General features: G+C 44.8%; 1 protein-coding gene across 2 annotated transcripts in view; it reads right to left on the bottom strand.

The window, feature by feature from the left end:
* Positions 1–19,232, bottom strand: part of LARGE1 (LARGE xylosyl- and glucuronyltransferase 1) — a 645,394-nt gene that overhangs the window by 341,793 nt on the left and 284,369 nt on the right. For both annotated transcript variants that reach the window (XM_030815681.1, XM_030815680.1), the window contains exon 4: positions 8,348–8,430. In XM_030815681.1, the coding sequence (XP_030671541.1) occupies positions 8,348–8,430 (83 nt within the window). The remainder of the gene's footprint in view (positions 1–8,347; positions 8,431–19,232) is intronic.

The raw sequence follows: 19,232 nt of genomic DNA, 5'->3' as shown, positions 1-19,232 counted from the left end.
AGAGGCAAAGATGATTAAACCATTGCTTTCTTCCTGCCTTTCTTTCTTATTTTGTCAGGAATGTGCCACGGTCCCTCCAAGGCAATCTAGGACCTGTTTTCATTAAAATATACACGGACATTTGAGCTGAAATTATCTTTAATTATTAAGTTTACAATGCAATGGCAATCTTAGGAAAAGAAAGCACGTGTGACAGCAACTTGAATTCTCAGTGAATCTGTTGCACTTACAGATTTAATAGGACTCATTTCGGAAAATCACCGCAGCCAGAATGAGAGTTTTTCAGTGAGTCCTTCATTTGAGAGTGGCCAAGTGCCTTTGATGATATGGGAAGATTCAAGGACAAGTCAGTGCCATATCAGAAAAGCTTTCTAACACAGAAGAACAGAACAACTTTCAAGAAAAATCAAAAGGCCTTGTAATGCAGTAAAAGCAGCATGGATTCTAGGGGCTGGCAGAGTCCAGGTTGGAGACTGATTCACCTGTGACCTTGAACAAACTATTTAACTTCCCTGAGCCTTGGTTTCCTCATCTGTTTATGGAGATAATGGCACCAGGTAGGGATGACATTCAAATACAATAGCCCATGTGAAGCTTAACATCTGCACTATAAAAAGTAGTTCCTTTTGGTTTTAATATTTATGGGTATGAACAAATACCATTGATCTCTTACCTGTTCAAAGATATCACCTGCCTATGCTATTTTCTTAAGACTTAACTAGAAATACTGATGCCCAGGCCTTTAAAACCTGTATTGATTCTACACTTAACACCTCAAAAATACATACCTGGAAGGGGTGAGAATTGATAGAGGCAAAAGGCAGACAAATGCCTAGGCAGAAAGGAACAGGTCCCCAGTGAAATCCAACCTTCAAGCCAGAAACAGTCCTGGGTAAATTCTTGAACTGGATTGAAAACCCGCCTTCCTGTTTGGTGTGCTTTCCTCTAATTAATCCACATCCTTCACCCATTTTACACATACCTACCCTTTCCTAATTGGTTTTCTACACTATCATGCCCACCTTTGTGTGGTGTCTTTGCTTTAACCTCTTTTGCATAGTCACAAACTAATCAGCATGCACTTCCTATTCTGAGCCCATAAGAAGCCTTGAGCTCAGCTATATTGGGAACTCTCCTGCCTTTGAGTAGGGGGACCACCCCACATCCTCTCCCCACTAAAAGCTGTTTCATCACTCAATAAAACTTCCCATCTTGCTCATTCTTTGAGTGTCTGAGTGCCTAATTCTTCCTGGTCACGAGACAAGAACCCAGACCTAGCTGAGCTAAGGAACAAAAAATCCTGCATCAAAATGATTATGGAGATCACAACGTCTACACTATCACCCAGAATGAAAATTAAAAGTAAAAGTAAGAATAATGAGACCAGGCACAGTGGCTCACACCTGTCATTCCAGCACTCTGGGAGGCTAAGGCAGGCAGATCACTTGAAGTCAGGAGTTCGAGACCAGCCTGGCCAACATGGCAAAACCCCGTCTCTACTAAAAATACAAAAATTAGCCAGGTGTGGTGGCAGGCACCTGTAATCCCAGATAGTTGGGAGGTTGAGGAAGGAGAATTGCTTGAACCTGGGAGGCAGAGTTTGCAGTGAGCCGAGGTTGCGCCACTGCCCTCCAGCCTGGGTGACAGAGTGAGACTCTGTCTCAGAAAAAAAAAAAAAAAAAAAAAAAGAAAAGAAAAAAGAAGCATGACACTAAAAATGATAACTTCTTTTTGTTGAGAAGCTCAGATTCTGAAGCTAGATTGCCTGGTTTCCAACTAGGCTCTGCCCATCTTCTCACTGAGACCTTGAGCCACGACTTACCATCTTGTTCCTTAGTTTAACTCTGAGTAAGACAGGCATCATCATAGTGCTTACCTCCTGAAGGCATATGAGGAATCAATGCATTAGTATCTGGAAAACACTTGGAACAGACCCCGATACAGAGCAAGAGCTACATTTGTATTTGTTAAATAAATAAAATACAGACAAGTATTACATAGAGCCTATCTTCCCATATTCAAAACGGGGCTCTAAGGCAGGTTGAGAAACAAGCCAAAGCTCCAAGATGCAGAGGCACATGCTTAGGGTCACCCAGCTCAGGCCTGGTAGGAGCAGAACCAGAACCTAGGCCTGCTTCTTTGTTTTATTCAAATCCTATGCACAACTCAGACGGTTCTACAATGAATTCAAGCCTGAATAAGGGATAAGACAATTAAAGGCAGATACTGGTCACAAATATGCTCTTTTATTCACCATGTCCTTCAGGGGCACAAGTGAAGTTTAAAAAAACAAAACCAAAAACAACTACTTGATATGCAAAGTAAGGCAAATAACCCAGCTTCATTCTGCCAACAGGGCTGTAGAGTGTGAGAGTAAGTAGATCATGCTAGCAGACAAATATTAAATTTTTACAAGCTGATCCACCTTCCTGCCCAGGAGATAAAACACTTAGTTGCTAAATAAATATTTCTTTTCTCTGATCCCTAAGAGTTTAGTTTCCTTGAAGAGCAGCAATATTTCCCAGTTTATTTGCAACTGGGATTGGACTCACAGGCATTCCCCCCAATTTTCGTCTGAATATCCTGCTGTCTAGGTGATACAGACATGTATTGTGCTATCTACTGGGTAACAAACAAACCTTTGTCATTTATAATTTGTTTATATTTTTCTCATCCATCTTTCTTCTACACCATAGAGGTTGTATGGTGACACAAGCAAAAATATATGTAACACTGAAAACAAAAACAAGATTACGCCCAGGCGCAGTGACTCACATCTGTAACCCCAGCTCTTTGGGAAGCCGAGGCAGATGGATCATCTGAGGTCAGGAGTTCCAGACCAGCCAGGCTAACATGGTAAAACCCCATCTCCATCAAAAAAAATTAGCCGGGCGTGGTGGTGCATGCCTATAGTCCCAGCTACTCAAGAGGCTGAGGCAGGAGAATCGCTTGAACCCAGGAGGTGGAGGTTTCAGTGAGCTGAGATTGCATCAACATCAGGCCACTGCACTCCAGCCTGGATGACAGGACAAGACTCTGTCTCAAAAAAAAAAAAACCAAGATGACCTTTATCTCTACCACCCAAACACAGCATGCAAAAGTCCTATTTCTTATGTATTTTCTGCTAGTCTGTATTTTGACCTTGTATATGTGTACATGTCACATATATGCATGTGTTTATATATTGAAATATATACTATGCATCCCATTTTAAATTATATTTTCACTTATTTTATATAAGCATTGCTTCACGGTATGCCATACTTTTCAAAACTGAGTACATGGTTTACCATAAGAGAATGTTCCATTATTTATTCTGTTCTTAAGTATTATCCAATTTTATAATTATAAAGCAATATTTTATAAAAGGTTTTTCTATTGTTAGGGCTCTCTTTTTAAGGGAGAGTCCCTAAGGTGGTCATACTGGGTCAAGGTCTTCCCACATTGTATGAATTTCTCTCCAACAGGTCACAGCAATTTTCAGCGTTGGCATTGGTGTGCAAGTGTGCCTATATTACTCTTTTACTATCTTTTGAAGTATGTCATCAAGTGTATGGCAGAAGTAAAATTGATTTGATGTAACAAAGCAAGCCTTAAATGAAAATTTGCTAAAAATCTTGTCTGGAAAATAAATCTAATGACTGTAATTAACAGTGAAAGCCAAAAGAAGCATCCTGCACCACTATTATTATATTATTATTAACATTAGTAAGGTACTTCATTTGTCAATGTATTTTATAACCATGTATTAGTCAATCCCCATAATGTGCTTGGGAAGCAATGAAGCTATTTATAGCTGGACTTTCTGAGCCGAAAGTCTTTCAAAAGTCCTTTTGTCTTGATATCTCAACTCATCACCAGCACATCAATTCACAAAATCATTCCCATTTGTATAATTTCGGGGATGACAGGAACTTCTGTGGTAATTTGGTCCAAGGTGGTCAGTAGCCATTAAAATGGTGTATGGTAAATGCACCTGACAGCAATAACTTAAGCATACCCTGAGAATGACCCTGTTTGACAGACATACCTGAATGTGTGTTCTGAACTGGAGAATCCAGGAGAGGCCAACCTGGAGATTCATTGCCTGTCTATAAGAAACATCTGAGCTCCCAAACTGTCCCATGGAATACAGGCCATACAGGGAATTGAGGCCCTGAGTTTTGGGGTGATTGAAGTGGTGCTACTTGGCAACCTCCTGGCGCCACCCCCCACTGGAGGTTGTTAGGGAAAGGGTGCTGGTATGGTTAGGCTTTGTGTCCCCACCTACATCTCATTTCGAATTGTAATCCCTATAATCTCCATAATCCCCATGTGTCAGGGGAGAGACCCGGTGGAGGTTACTGAATTATGGGGGTGGTTTCCCCCATGCTGTTCTCATGATAGTGAGTGAGTGAACTCTCACCAGATCTGATGGCTTTCTAGGGGGATCTTCCCCCTTCACTCAGCACTTCTCCTTCCTGCCATCTTGTGAAGAAGATGCCTTGCTCCCCCTTCACCTTCCGCCATGATTGTAAGTTTCCTGAGGCTTCCCCAGCCATGCTAAGCTTGAGTCGATTAAACCCCTTTCCTTTATAAATTACCCAGTCTCAAGCAGTTCTTTATAGTAGTATGAAAATGGACTAATACAGGTGCTAAGTGAAAATGTTATATAAACTACATGCCTTTCATAAGTAGTTGCAGTTTTCGTGCCCAGCCTGCTGCCACTGGGTCCTGGGGTTCTCCTGATCAGCCTGTTGCCACTGGGCTGTACGTAAGGCAGATCTGTCCAGACCGCTGCCACTGGAACCTCTCCCCATATATGTAAGTCCCCAGTTAAACCCAATGTCTCATTTGCTGGCCCTGGGTCTCTTCTTTGGCCTCCTGAATCTGGTGTCAAGCCCACTGGAGCAGACAGGGGCTCAGCAGAAACAAATGGGATGCAGAATTTTCGTAGCACATACTAAGGATTTGCTTTCTTCTCAAGTCCTCACGCCGCCTTAAAAGTATGACATGCCATCAGCAGCTAATAATACTACTACTGCTATTTTTTAATTTAACATCTTTGTGCTGCACAGTTACTGTAGGAGTAAAAGTTTATACCCAACAGGATTCTTAAAATTTCAACAACTATTAGATTATTCGATTTGCAGCTAAGGCAACAGGAATAAAATTTATACACAACACCAGAGGTTTTTATGACCTTTTAACTTTGCCATAATTGAGAAATAGCGTAATTGAATACCTGTAATCATGCAAAGGCCCTTTTCTAGAAAGTGGGATTTAAAAAAAAAAAAAAATCAGGGAGGGACCTGATACATCATGGCAACAAGCAGTAAAAGGCTGAAGACCACTCATCTAATTCAATGCTTAGTGTACATTGATTTTCATCCTCTACGACAGGATGAAGGCCGTAGTACTGAAAGGAACCTTCAAAACTGCAGAGAAACAGTAACAGTGTGGAAAGGGCATCTCACCTCAGGTCAGAAGACAGTAGTAGGTCAAGCCCCATTTGGCCATTCTTTATTTGGTGTTTCCATTTCTTCTTCAAATATACAACTGAAATCATAATTCCAACTGGACAGCACTACGAGGAAGAACTGACAGCCTCTACAGTGAACTATTATCTATTTGTTGATTGCTTACTTCTCCTATCCACTTCTCCATTCAGGGTGGGCAGTGAATTTGACGCTTGCTAACTTGCCAGCTTGCTGCAGGCACATAAGTGGCCCAGCAGAAGAACCGTACAGGTCAGCCCAGTAGAAACAACTGAACTAATAAGTAAATGTTTTAGACCATTAAGTTTTAGGGTGAACTGACACACACCAAAAGTTAACTTATTGAAAAAAAAAAAAAACCTAAAGTCTAAAGACTTAAAATGGCTGGGGGCAGTGGCTCACACCTGTAATCCCAGCACTTTGGGAGGCTGAGGTGGGTGGATCACCTGAGGTCAGGAGTTCGGGACCAGCCTGGCCAACATGGAGAAACCCCGTCTCTACTAAAAATACAAAAATTAGCTGGGTGTGGGGGCGGGTGCCTAATCCCAGCTACTTGGCCGGCTGAGACAGGAGAATTGCTGGAATCCAGGAGGCGGAGGTTGCAGTGAGCCAAGATCACGCCACTGCACTCTAGCCTTGGCGACAAGAGCGAAACTCCATCTCAAAAAAAATAAAAATAAAAATAAGGTAAAATGACCTGCTAACAATCAGTCAGCAATATAGTGTCATGAATGTGGAACTGAACTAAGTCTGGGCTGGATATATTAATTAACTGATTGAATACATATCTTCACGTTCTTTATTAATGAACTCCCCCAGATTGACTTGTCAAATAAGTAAACATTTATTGAGCATGTAATACGTGTCAGCTACTTTGCTAAGATACTAGGGACACAGAAAATGACGGCATGGGTTCTGTCTTCCAGAAAGCCCACATTCTGCTACAGCAGACCTGTCATGAATAGATATATAAAATATAATGTAATAAATCTAATGATGGAAAGACGCACAGGGTATTGTGGACTGGTAGACGAGAAACCCCGACCCAGGCAGAAGGTTGGCTTCCTGTTAGAAAGGATGCTTATGTAAAGTCTTAAAGGTTAAGAGGGAGTTTGCCAAGGTGAGGGTGGGAGGAAATGGAGAAGGAGGGAGAAATGGGTAGACAGGGCAGCATAACGAGACACAACAGGCCGGACACGCTACAGGGGCGCTGGGGAGCTACAAGCAGGTCAGAGCTGCTGGAGTGCGAAGTCAAAGCAAAAAGAGGAGACAGAAAGCACTATGGGGATCAGCCTGGTCTTTGTGCCATGGTAAAAGGGTTTGATTTCCACCCCTTGACAAAGAGAAGCCGCTAAAAGATTTTGAGAAATCAGATGTGCCTGTTTGAAATGTCATTCTGGAATCACAGCAGATGATCTGAAGAGTAGAAACTGGGGAGGCAGGAAGGCCACATGAAGGTGAGAGGATAGGTGGCCCTGAATGACATCAGTTGCGGTGGGGATGGAGAGAATGGGGAGAAAGTGAAAACTATCTCAGAGGGAGAATCGCAAAGCACTGACTGCAGATGGGCTTGTTAGAAGAGAGAGAGAAGGTAGAACCAATGATGAATCCCAGTTCCTTGCAGGGTTGGTAAGTCTTGAAGCCCACCATGGCTCCCATCTTTGTTTATGCCACTGACAGATTCAGGTGCAGCATTTTACACTGATCTCTGTTCAGTTGACCTCTGTAAACTTTTCACCACTGTTCCTACTATGGAGAGCCTCCTGGATCCTGACTCATCCACCCAATAGGTTTCCATGTTGTTGGCTACAGCTGTGCATAGGCTTCATCCAAACCCTTGGCAAGAGTGTTAAAGCCGGGCCAAGGGCACTGGCTGGAACCGTGAACGCCATTCTGGATAGGACCCTGGGTATGTCTAGATGCCAAACAAAATAGTGAGGAACAGAAGAAAAGTTCTATGAGAAAGCAGAAGCCAGTGCTGGAAGTGTCACATGCAGAAGCGATGAGCATCCAGAGGCATTATCACTTCCAGGTAGAAGAAGCAACAATCCTTAGGATGATGGTTCCCATGGGGGGTCCATGAGAGTCAATGGAGATCATCCGCAGGTTGGGAAATAGTTTAATTAAGGCAGGACTTTTTTACAGTCAGAAATGCCCAAAAGTGGGACAGCCCACACCAGAATAGAGGAAGCAACCTGTCTATAAGAAAACACCACGAACTAGGTGGATAAAACAAGAGACATTTATTTTCCCACCGTCTATGAGGCTAGAAGTCCAAGATCTTTTGAGGTTGCTCCCTTGACTTGCAGATGGCCTCCCTCTCAATGTATGTTCACATGGTCTGTGTTTGGCACATGTCTGTATCCTAATCTCCTTTTTTTTAAAGGACATCTGTCATATTAGATTAGGGCCTACTCTAATGACCCCATTTTAATCTAATTAAAGACCCTATCTCCAAATACAGTCATATTCTCAGGTACCAGGAATGTGGGCCTCAACATAAGAATTGTGGTGGACATAACTCAATCCATAACACAACCTACCGACAAGGATGTATAACAACTGAGATCTGGTTAATGCCAGGCAGGGGAAGCCGATAGAGAGACTGAAGCATCAGATTTGAGGTGTCCTTTAAGACTGCAGCATTAGGTCTGAGAGTTACAATTCTAAACATGGCAAGACAGCACCTAATCGCTGTCATTAAACATTGTTAACACAATCATCTCCTCAGGGTTTCAGACAAAAATTACATTTTTATGGCAGCTAGAATGATTGATGAGAAATTTTGCTCTTATTTAACCCTTCCCCAAGGAAATACACAGGCAGGCAGTGACAGACCTCAGCCCACACAGCACAGAAGTTGTTCTTACCTATGGAACAGGACAGATTTGACCAGGGTGACGACATCCCGGCTGGCATTGTATCCGGCGCAGACAATAGCAACGTGGATTGTCTAGGAAGAAAAGAAGACGGGGTGAGCAGTCAGACAGACGGAAGAAGGCCTTCCTGGTGCTTCAGATCACACTAGAAAGAAAAATCGCCCTGATTTCTTGTTGGCATCATTAGAAAACAAAGGACACTGTCTGCAGCTGTGGAAAATAACTCAAGACAGTTTTATTAAGGCCTTTTTAATCGGCTTATGGAGCTATTATCATTTGGAAACCATTAAGGCTCCTTCCAATTACATTTTGGGGACAAGAGAGATGGTGATTGGCTCAAATAGCCGAACAGTGAGTCTCCTGTCCCCAAGCTGAGCGACAATGACGACTGGTTAAACGGAGAGGAAAGAAATACATCTTGAAAGTATGAACCAACAATCAGGGATCTCAGACTAAGAAGTTATGGCTCAGAGAGTTTGTGAAATGTTCCCACAAGATGTGTTGGGTTAGGGTCAACCTAATAAAAGGGCCAAAGGGGACACATGAACACCTCCGCACCCCATCTGGGATACAGTTCAAAGAACGGAAGACTGGCAGAATTGAAGGGAACCCAAGGGGTTATCTCAACTAAGTAGCAAGGAGTATGGGCCTCAGACATGAATCCTTGAACTCAGTGTGACCCTGGGAGAGCTGCAGGGTCCACTAACTCACTGCCACTTAAGCGTCATGACATGTGTCTTGCAGGATGGTGCTAAGGAGTGAGGGAACAATGCCAAGAGGGGAATATGCTGCCCACCACACTACATTCCAATGACACCAGAAAAGGTCCTCCAGAGCTGGGCTTCCCAAATAGAGTGCCCAGGCACCTTAGTGTGCCATGATTGAATTACAGGTGACAAATATACTCCTCTGTTTATGCCCTCTAAGCTACTGGGCGGGGCCGGCATCCTCAGGCAACTTTTCTATTTTCCTCCTGCATCATAGCAGTTATCATTTTCTATGTGTGGCACAACTTGAAAAAGATCGGAAAGCACCACTCTAGGGCATCCCCGACAGGACATCATTATCCAGCCTCGGGAAGAATGGAGAGTCCACACTTCCGGATTTTGTCCTTTCTACTGAAGCACGGCCTTCCTTGAATGGAAACCTGCCTCTTAACACCCACTCCAGCTGCATTCTGTCCTGGACGTATTGCAGAACAATGACGTTTCCTCCAGCACTCGATACTTCCATTAAAGGAGGGCACCTGAGAGATGCCTTTTCTTTTCCAGAACTCCTTACAGCCCTTGCTCCCATGACATGGGCTTCCAGACACCTTGTTATCCCAACCAGCCATGTCAAAATGCAGTTCTGATATCTGGGTCCATCCCATGCAGGGTGATGTGACAATGTCCTCTGGTTCCCAGGCCTCCTTCATCACCTCACTTTCTTGCATCAGCACGGGAGGCTCAGCCATCAGGGATGAACCATCCCACACCCTCAAATCCACATCCATGACCCATTTAGCCCCAATGACCTTCACCCCACCTTGGACACCTATTCCCAATACGAGAAACTTGACCTTGGCTTCATATAGAATCTAATTTTCTCAGAAATCCCACAATTACGGGCTTGCCACATGAGTAGGACTCTCAGGCTCCATGCCGGCCCCCAGCAGGGCTCATCTGAATCATCACCCCACTCTGCTCTCAGCTCCCGTATGCACCCTACCCCCACACTCAAAATGCAAATCCCCAACCCAGATGGGTGCTATGGTCTCAACCTCTGCTCTTATACCTGCTCCCAAGAAGAAAGAGGAGGGGAGATGCAAGACAGGAATGAGAAGCATCATGAAAGCTAGTATGTAGTGAGCAAATGATGACATTCCAGGCACTGTGCTTAATATTACCAGATTTCAGGCTCACAGTTGTATGAGACAGGTACAGTATTATCTAAGCCAGGGAACTCAGGCTTAGAGAATTGGGATTTGAATTCTGGAACAGATTGTTTTTGCTTTTTTTTTTTTTTTTTTTTTGAGACAGAGTCTCACTCTGTCACCCAGGCTGGAATGAAGTGGTGCAATCTCAGCGCACTGCAACCTCTGCCCCCCAGGTTCAAGTGATTCTCCTGCCTCGGCCTTCTGAGTAGCTAGGATTACAAGCACCCACCACTACACCCAGGTAATTTTTGTATTTTTAGTAGAGCTGGGTTTTTACCATGTTGCTCAGGCTGGTCTCAAACTCTTGACCTCAAGTGATCCACTCACCTTGGCCTCCCAAAGTGCTGGGATTACAGGCATAAGCCATCGCACCCTGCCTGGAACAGATTCTTAACCCTGGTGGTACATCAGAAACACCTGAAAGATTTTTAAGATATACTCTGTGCCCCAGGCCCTGCGTCCCTCAGACCAATAATTCAGTCTCTGATGCCCAGGATCTTCAAATGCTCTACTGGAAGGCAGTAGTTCTCAACCAGGGACATATTCACCTCCCTGTCCTCCAACCCTTAGGACATCTGCAATGCCTAGAGACAGTCTTGGCTGTCACTACTTGGTGGGTCTGGGATGGGGGGCAGGGGGATGCTACTGGCATCTGTGAGTAGAGGCCAGGGATGCTGCTCAGCATCCCACAATGCACAAGACAGCCCCAAAACAAAGACCTATCCTGCCCCAAAGGTCAAGAGCACTGCTGTTAGAAAACCCTGGATGAGGGATGAGGGAGCAAAATGAAGCAAAATGAAGTGATGTCAGATCCCTCTGGGTTTTCTGGTACCTTTTTTTCAGGCTAATTTACGCATATTTTAATTTCTCCACCTGTAAAAGAAAGACACCATTGCTTATCTCTGGATGATATCTGTAAAAGACTCAGGATGAAAGATTATAATGCAGATGTAACTGTCACCATTTCAATCATGAGAGAAATGAATAGGAAAACGCCTGCACATGGAAGACACAACTGGGAAGGGGATGAGAATGGGGAAAAACACGCTGAATCAGGCTCTTTGGAATCGCAAATATTTAAACATACAGCCTCAGAGATATCAAACTTTGTCTTGGCTTCAGGGTTCAGGGACTTTTTAAAATGGGCCCATTAAATGTAAGCACAAGCATGCACATACTCAAACATTTTACATAATTTTCCAATCTCTTTAGTTTCATCGAATACACCTGCCACCATGAATAAATGCATCATCTGGAGGCGTAGCAGCAGGGCCCTGCTCCCCGGGAAAGCAGAAAATCAGAGTGGCATCAACTATGCTCTTAGAGGAGTTTTGGGTGGTCCAAAATTTGGGGTTACAGAAGTGAACCATGAGTGGGGCAGGGGTTGGAGTAGGAATGGGGACGGGAGGGAGAAAGATAAATGATCCTTGAAAGAATGGGGTCACAAAAATGGTTTTGTCATGTGACTTTAGGGCTTGAAGCTATTAAATTCAGTTTTTAAGTTTCTTGGTGTGGTAGATTAAAAATGGTCACAACTACTCAATATCCCTCCTCTCAAAGGGTGGGGTCTTGGCTCATGCCTGTGGCTCACTTTGGGAGGCCAAAGTGGGCGGATCATCTGAGGTCAAGAGTTCAAGAACAGCCTGGCCGACATGGTGGCACACACCATCACTGCAGGCTAATTTTGTTGGGTGCGGTGACTCATGCCTGTAATCCCAGCACTTTGGGAGGCCGAGGCGGGCGGATCACCCGAGGTCAGGAGTTCGAGACCAGCCTGGCTAACATGGTGAAACCCTGTTTCTACTAAAAATACAAAAAATTAGCCGGGCGTGGTGGCACGTGCCTATAATCCCAGCTACTCAGGAGGCTGAGGCAGGAGAATCGCTTGAACCTGGGAGGTGGAGGTTGCAGTTATGCGAGATCTCGCTACTGCACTCCAGCTTGGGCAACAAGAGCAAAACTCTGTCTCAAAAAAGCCCCCTAAAAAACCAAAAACCAAAAAACAAACAAACAAACCAAAGGGTGGGATCTGAATGTCAGAATCAGTGACCACTAGTCCTTATACTAGGCCTTCCTGTCTATACCTGCAATTACAGTCATGCTTTGCTTAACAACACAGATAACTTCTGAGTAGCCTATCATCGTCAGGTGACTTTGTCTTCCGAGCAACTTTAGAGTCCACTTACACAACCCTAGATGGTATAGCCTACAACACACACAGGCTATATAGTAGAGTCTACTGCTTCTAGGCTACAAACCTGTATACATGATACCACACTGAATCCTGTAGACAACTGTAACACGATGGTGAGTATTTCTATCTCTTAACATAGAAAAGGTACAGTAAAAATATAATATGAGAAAAAAATGGTACACCTGTCTAGGGTACTCATCATGATTACAGTTCACAGAAATGGAAGTAGCTCTGGGTGGGTGAGTGAGTGAGTGAGTGAGTGGTCAAAGCATGTGAAGACCTAGGATATTATGGTACACTACTGTGTACACTTAGTTTATAAACATAGACACTTAGACTATACTAAATTGATAAAAAATATTTGTCTTCAATAATAAATTAAACAGCTTACTGGAACTTTTTTTCCTTTACAAATGTAACAATTAGTTTAACTATCTCTCTTTTTTTTTTTTTTTTTTTTGAGATGGAGTCTCACTCTGTTGCCCAGGCTGGAGTGCAGTGGTGTGATCTCGGCTCACTGCAACTTCTGCCTCTCAGGTTCAAACGATTCTCCTGCCTCAGCCTCCCAAGTAGCTGGGACTACAGGCACCTGCCACCACGCCCGGCTAATTTTTTTGTATTTTTACTACAGACGGGGTTTCACCGTGTTGGCCAGGATGGTCTCGATCTCCTGATCTCGTGATCCACCCACCTCAGCCTCCCAAAGTGCTGGGATTACAGGCGTGAACCACTGCGCCCAACCAACTATCTCTTTTTTTTAAAGAGATGGGGTCTTGCTATATTGTCCAGGTTAGAGTACAGTGGTTATCCACAGACATGATCACAGCACACGACAGCCTCGAACTCCTGGGCTCAAGCAATCTTCCCGTCTCAGCTTCCAGAGTAGCTGGGACTATAAGTGCACACCACTGTGCCTGGCTCTTAACTTTTTGATTCTTTTATAACAACACATAGTTTGAAACACAAACACATTGTACAGCTGTATGAAAATACTTTTTCTTTATATTCTTATTCTCTAAGTATTTTTCTATTTTAAAAATTATTAACTTTTAAAACTTTTTTGTTAAAAACTAAGACACAAACACACACCTTAGCCTAGGCCTACATGGAGTCAGAATCATCAATATCACTGTCTTCCACCTCCTTATCTTGTCCCACTGGAAGGTCTTCAGGGGCATTAACACACACGGAGCTGTCATCTCCTGTGATAGCAATGCCTTCTTTTTTTTTTTTTGAGACAGAGTCTTGCTCTGTCACCCAGGCTGGAGTGCAGTGGTGCGATCTCGGCTCACTGCAAGCTCCGCCTCCCAGGTTCATGCCATTTTCCTGCCTCAGCCTCCTGAGTAGCTGGGACTACAGGCGCCCGCCACCACGCCCGGCTAATTTTTTTTTGTATTTTTAGTAGAGACGGGGTTTCACCGTGGTCTCGATCTCCTGACCTCGTGATCCACCCACCTCGGCCTTCCAAAGTGCTGGGATTACAGGCGTGAGCCACCACGCCCGGCCAGCAAATGCCTTCTTAAATATCTCCTGAAGGACCTGTCTGAGGCTGTTTTATAGTTAACTTAAAAAAAAAAGTAGAAGGAATACACTAAAATAATGATAGTATGATAAATACATACACTGGTAACACAGACATTTTTTATCTAGTATTATTATGTACGGTACATAATTGCACTATAGTTTTATACAAATTGCAGTGCAGTAGGTTTGTTCACACCAACATCACCAAACACATGAGTGATGTATTGCACATGATGTTAAGATGGCTATGATGTCACTAGGCAATAGGAATTTTTAGCTCCATTATGATCTGATGGGAGCAGTGTGGTATATGCAGTCCACTGCTGACAGATATGTCATTATGCAACACGTGACTGTATAGACGTAACACTCATGTTTCTCTATCACAAATTCCAGATGGAGGATGGAATGATGTTCTCGTTTGCCCCTCCAACTCTCTCTACCCTTCTCCTAATTGTCCTGTGTCTGGAGAGTCTGGCCTTTTGTTTGCTTGTTTTTTTGAGACCGAGCCTCGATCTATCACCTAGGCTGGAATGCAGTGGTATGATCTCAGCTTTCTCCAACCTCTGTGTCCCAGGTTCAAGTGATTCTCTTGCCTCAGCTTCTCAAGTAGCTGGGACTACAGGCATGCCACCATCATGCCCAGCTAATTTTTGTATTTTTAGTAGAGATGGGGTTTGGCCATGTTGCCCAGGCTGGTCTTGAACTCCTGGCCTCATGTGATCTGCCCACCTCGGCCTCCCAAAGTGCTGGGATTACAGGCATGAGCCACTGTGCCTGGCCGAGTCTGACCTTTATAGACCAAGTTAAGTGGGCTCCTTTTGCCTCTGATTTCGGGTTGAGTTTGGTCATTGGGAGGCACCAGTGGGAGTCTCAGAGGTCAGATTTCCCTGGCTCCTGTCAGGGGCCCAATCCCACAGTTCTAGTACTTGCTGGGTTTCTTAACACCTTCCTGCCTCTGTGTTACCTCCCCTCAGCCCTGCCCACACCTCTTGGCCCCTCCTGGAATCATTTCAGCCCCTGAGCATGCAAGCTGTAACCTGCCAGGACCTGACCAACACTGAGGACCTTTCCTCAGCATCTCACTTGTCCTGTTGGCTGGAAAGAAAGCACAGAAGACTTTTAGGCATTCATAGATACTTGCTGATTCCTAAAGGAAATGGCACCAATGTAAGAAACTTGAGAATTTATACATTTCATTTATACTTTTTAAAAGCTTTACAAACCTCTTGAGTAATGAACCATAAAAGCTCTTTCTAAGGCAACGCTAAGGCTTCCACTAATTAACTGTCATCCTAGACATGGTGCCCAGCATACTTTGAATCTTGCAGGCTGTACTTGATGATGCAGGTAAGGTAGTGCAGAAAGGTGAACTGGGTTCATTCCTGACCCCACTGGGGTCAAGGGATGACCTTTGTCTTACAACTTGCAGAAAAGATTCATAACATCGATGTTTTTAGAGTTGCCAGTGTTCCAGGACTCTTCTGGGCTTGGAGGAAATAAAGGTAAATTTTAAGGCAATCCCCATTCCCCAAAGCCAGGTGCGGAGGCAATGCGATAGCTAACCAGGAGATCCCACAGGAGAATGAGAGGGCTCCTACGATGGCGAGCTCAGTGTCTTTGCATCCCAGAGTGGCCAGCATCACCCAGATAAGAGACAATGCAGAGAGAGCATCTTGGAGGAGAAGGCATTTCAGTGACCACACAAGAGCAACCGGTGATATCAGGGCCAGCCTGAACTTGTGACTGTGCTTGCCAGGCTCCATAAAAACCTGAAAAATAAAAGTTCTCCATGCTCTGCCTCCCAGCAGGAAAGAATCCCCAGGGGGCAGTTTTTCACAGATAAATATGGGGAAAAAAATCAACATCCCAAAAGAAATTCACACCAAACTAAGGGATGCCAGGCAAGCTGTGGCCCTGGTAGAAGTCTTCAACACCCTGTCAGCCCTGCTTCTCTTGCCCACAGGGCCTGGTGCTCCCTTCAGGCCATTCTGCCTGGGGGCACGATTCAGTTAAGCATCTCCTATCAGAGAGACTGAGGGAGTGACAGGCGAAACCCATTTTAACTTGGGCATCAGGTGTGCTATGGAAAGACAGGCTCAGCCCAGATTCTGGATGGCAGCTGCAGATTTTTGGTGGGGTTGAGGGGGATAGGCAAGACCTCCCAGAGGACAGATGCTCTGACAGCTGGGGAGAAGCAAACAGCTGGGGTCAGACAGGCAGCAGTGAGGGTCACAGACAGGGGTAATGTAGTGTGAAAATCCTGCAACAAGAGTAGAGAGACCTCGATTGGAGCTACAACCTAAAGCTAAGTGGCCGTGTGACCTTGGAAGAGTTATTTAGTGTCCCTGAGCTTCACTCGCCGCATCCGTAAAATGGAGATAAAAATAGCTACCGATTGGGTTGTGTGAGGATCAAACAAATGAGTGCAAGAAAGTGCCCCTAACAAATCAATGCTTATTAATGTTTCCTGAATGAATAAACAGCACAAGACACTGTTCAGAGTCCTCCTGCTCTGACTTCATCATCTGTATAATGGGGGACATAATCTTAAAGGGCTTGTTAAGGACATGGAGTACGTGGCTCTCCAACTCCAGTATGCATGAGAATCACCTGGAAGGGCTTGTTAAAACAGAGTGCGGGCTCCTCCCCAGTTTCTGATCCAGGATCTCTGGAGTGGAGCCTGAGAATAGTCTGCATCCAGGCGACGCTGCTGCTGCCGGCCCAGGGACCACACTTTGAGAACCATTGCTCTAGCAGAAGCACTTGGAAAAGACTCTATAGTAAAAACTCAACAGATGTTAACTGTGATTATTTTGAGAGAGTACAAGGGTGTGCAAATAATCTATTTCCAATTCCTCTCGAGTAGAGAGCACCACTTTTCTTCACTTGGACAAGACAAGGAAAGGCTGCGTTCTTCTTTCAGCTACCACCACATGTCCCAAGGCCTTGGAATTTGTTACTCTTTCAGGGTGAGAAAAAATGGAAAGAGATGAGAATGGGTACAGGCTTCTACTGCAAAAAAAATTTAAAAATAATAATAATAATAAAAAAGCCCTGGAAATCCAGAGAGCTGGATGCTGGTTCCAGTTTGTAATGGCAGACAGACCTGACAGCAATAACCTAGGCAATTCCTGAGAACGACCCTATGGTCCAAGAAGGATGTGTGTTTGGAGTTCTGAGCTAAGAATCCCGGGCCAAGCGCGGTGGCTCACGCCTGTAATCCCAGCACTTTGGGAGGCTGAGGCGGGTGGATCACAGGTCAGACGAGCCTGGCCAACATGGAGAAACCGTTTCTACTAAAAAAATACAAAAATTAGCCAGGCGCAGTGGCGGGCACCTGTAATCCCAGCTACTCGGGAAGCTGAGGCAGGAGAATCACTTGAACCCGGGAGGTGGAGGCTGCAGTGAGCCGGGATCGCGCCACTGCACTCTAGCCTGGGTGACAGAGCAAGACACCATCTCCAAAAAAAAAAAAAGAATCCCGGAGGGGCCAATGTGGAGATTCACTCCTTATCTATGGAGGAATCTGAATGCCTGGCCCGTTCCCTGGAATGCAGACTGTACAAGGGATCGAGGCCCTTTATTTTTGGTTAAGTGATGGTTGCTAGGTGGAGACTGCTAAGTGAAAACACGGTATCAACTGCATGCTTTTTACAAATGGTAGCAGTTCTACTGTTCAGCCTGCGGTCACTGGTCCACCCCTGTATGTAAGTTCTCCATAAACCCTGTCTCCTTCGCTGGCTCTGAGTCTCTTCCTCAACCTCTCGGACACGGTGTTGTCCTTACTGGAGTCAACAGGGGTCCAGTATGACACAGCTGTGCCAGCTAAGTGATTCGGGGCAAATTATCTAACCTCTCAGATCCTCAGCCACTGCCTCTGTCAAACAAGGGATTTAGAATTTCTATACAGCATTTTCCTAACATCCAGATTTTTCCTAAATTCAAGCTGAAGAAGGTGAGACACAGAGTGGTTAAGTAACTTGCCCAAGGTCCGAGAGCTCAGCTAGTCCGTCACAAAGTGATGGGTTGAATTCAGGGTCCTGCTTTTAAGCCCGCAGTAATGGCCTCAATAAAACACGTATGTACCTATTAACATTTTTAAAACATATGGCGAATGTACCCTCTCAAATCGTGTTACAAACCTCCAGGATTTGGGACACCACTGATCTAAATGCTGAACCATGGGTGCAAAGACAAAGTTATTTCAACTATGCAGAAAACAGAAGTAGATGCACCTCCTGGCTTTGTAAGCCAAGCCTTCAGGGCTCAGCGGGGGAACAGGTGTGACCACATGCGTTCCAGGGCCTGGTGTGAGAACAAGGAGTCTCTTGGTGTCCCCTCCATGGACAAGGCACATAAATGGATGACGAATGAATGAACCATCCAGGATTTTCTATCCTGCATATCCCAGCCTGCTTTAGGATTGACTTTCTTGTGCTATAAAGAGCATAGCCGCCTGAGAAATCAGACACCCAAATTTTACACAGAAAACATTAAAGGATGAGACCGATTTTGAGGTGGGTCAAGAGAAGTGTAATCAATACAGGGAGACCATGTCTGGGGTAGGTGGGTTATCTAACAACAGCCCAATACTGATCCATCATGGGGGCCTCTGGAAGACTGGCCTGGTCCAAAAAGTCCACACGCATTAGCCAGACAATCACTCAACAATGATCAGTGTAGCGCCATGCTATGGTCATGCTGGATGACTCATCAAGCTTTCTTGCTTTTAGAATGTGCCTTCATTCTAGATTGCTCTGACCCTTCACCTCACCTATCAAACTCTTCCCCACATTTCAAGACATAACTCCACCTCTTGGGACCTCAGTTTCCTCATCTATAAAGAGGAGTAACAAACATGTCAACTATTTATTTTAGAGACAGGGTCTTGCTCTGTCACCCAGGCTGGAGTGCAGTGGCATAATCATGGCTCACTGCAGCCTCAAACTCCTGGGCTCAGGCGATCCTCTCACCTCAGCTTCCCAAGTAGCTGGGATTACAGGTGTTCTCCACCATGCCCAGCTAAATTTTGTATTTTTTTTTGAGAGATGGGGTCTTGCTATGTTGCCCAGGCTGGTCTTGAACTCTTGTGCTCAAGCAATCCTTCCACTTTGGCCTCCTAAGGTGCTGGGATTACAGGCATGAGCCACCATGCCCAGCCCCATGTCAACTAACTGTTGAGCAAATTAACTGAGATGACTCGCGTAAAGGGCTTAGAGCCTGGTACCTTGTAAGTA

Source organism: Nomascus leucogenys, chromosome 7b (assembly GCF_006542625.1).
Source record: "Nomascus leucogenys isolate Asia chromosome 7b, Asia_NLE_v1, whole genome shotgun sequence".
NCBI classification, from domain to species: Eukaryota; Metazoa; Chordata; class Mammalia; order Primates; family Hylobatidae; genus Nomascus; species Nomascus leucogenys.
Note: the sequence above shows the minus strand (reverse complement) of the source record. Positions and strands in the feature narration are given on the sequence as shown.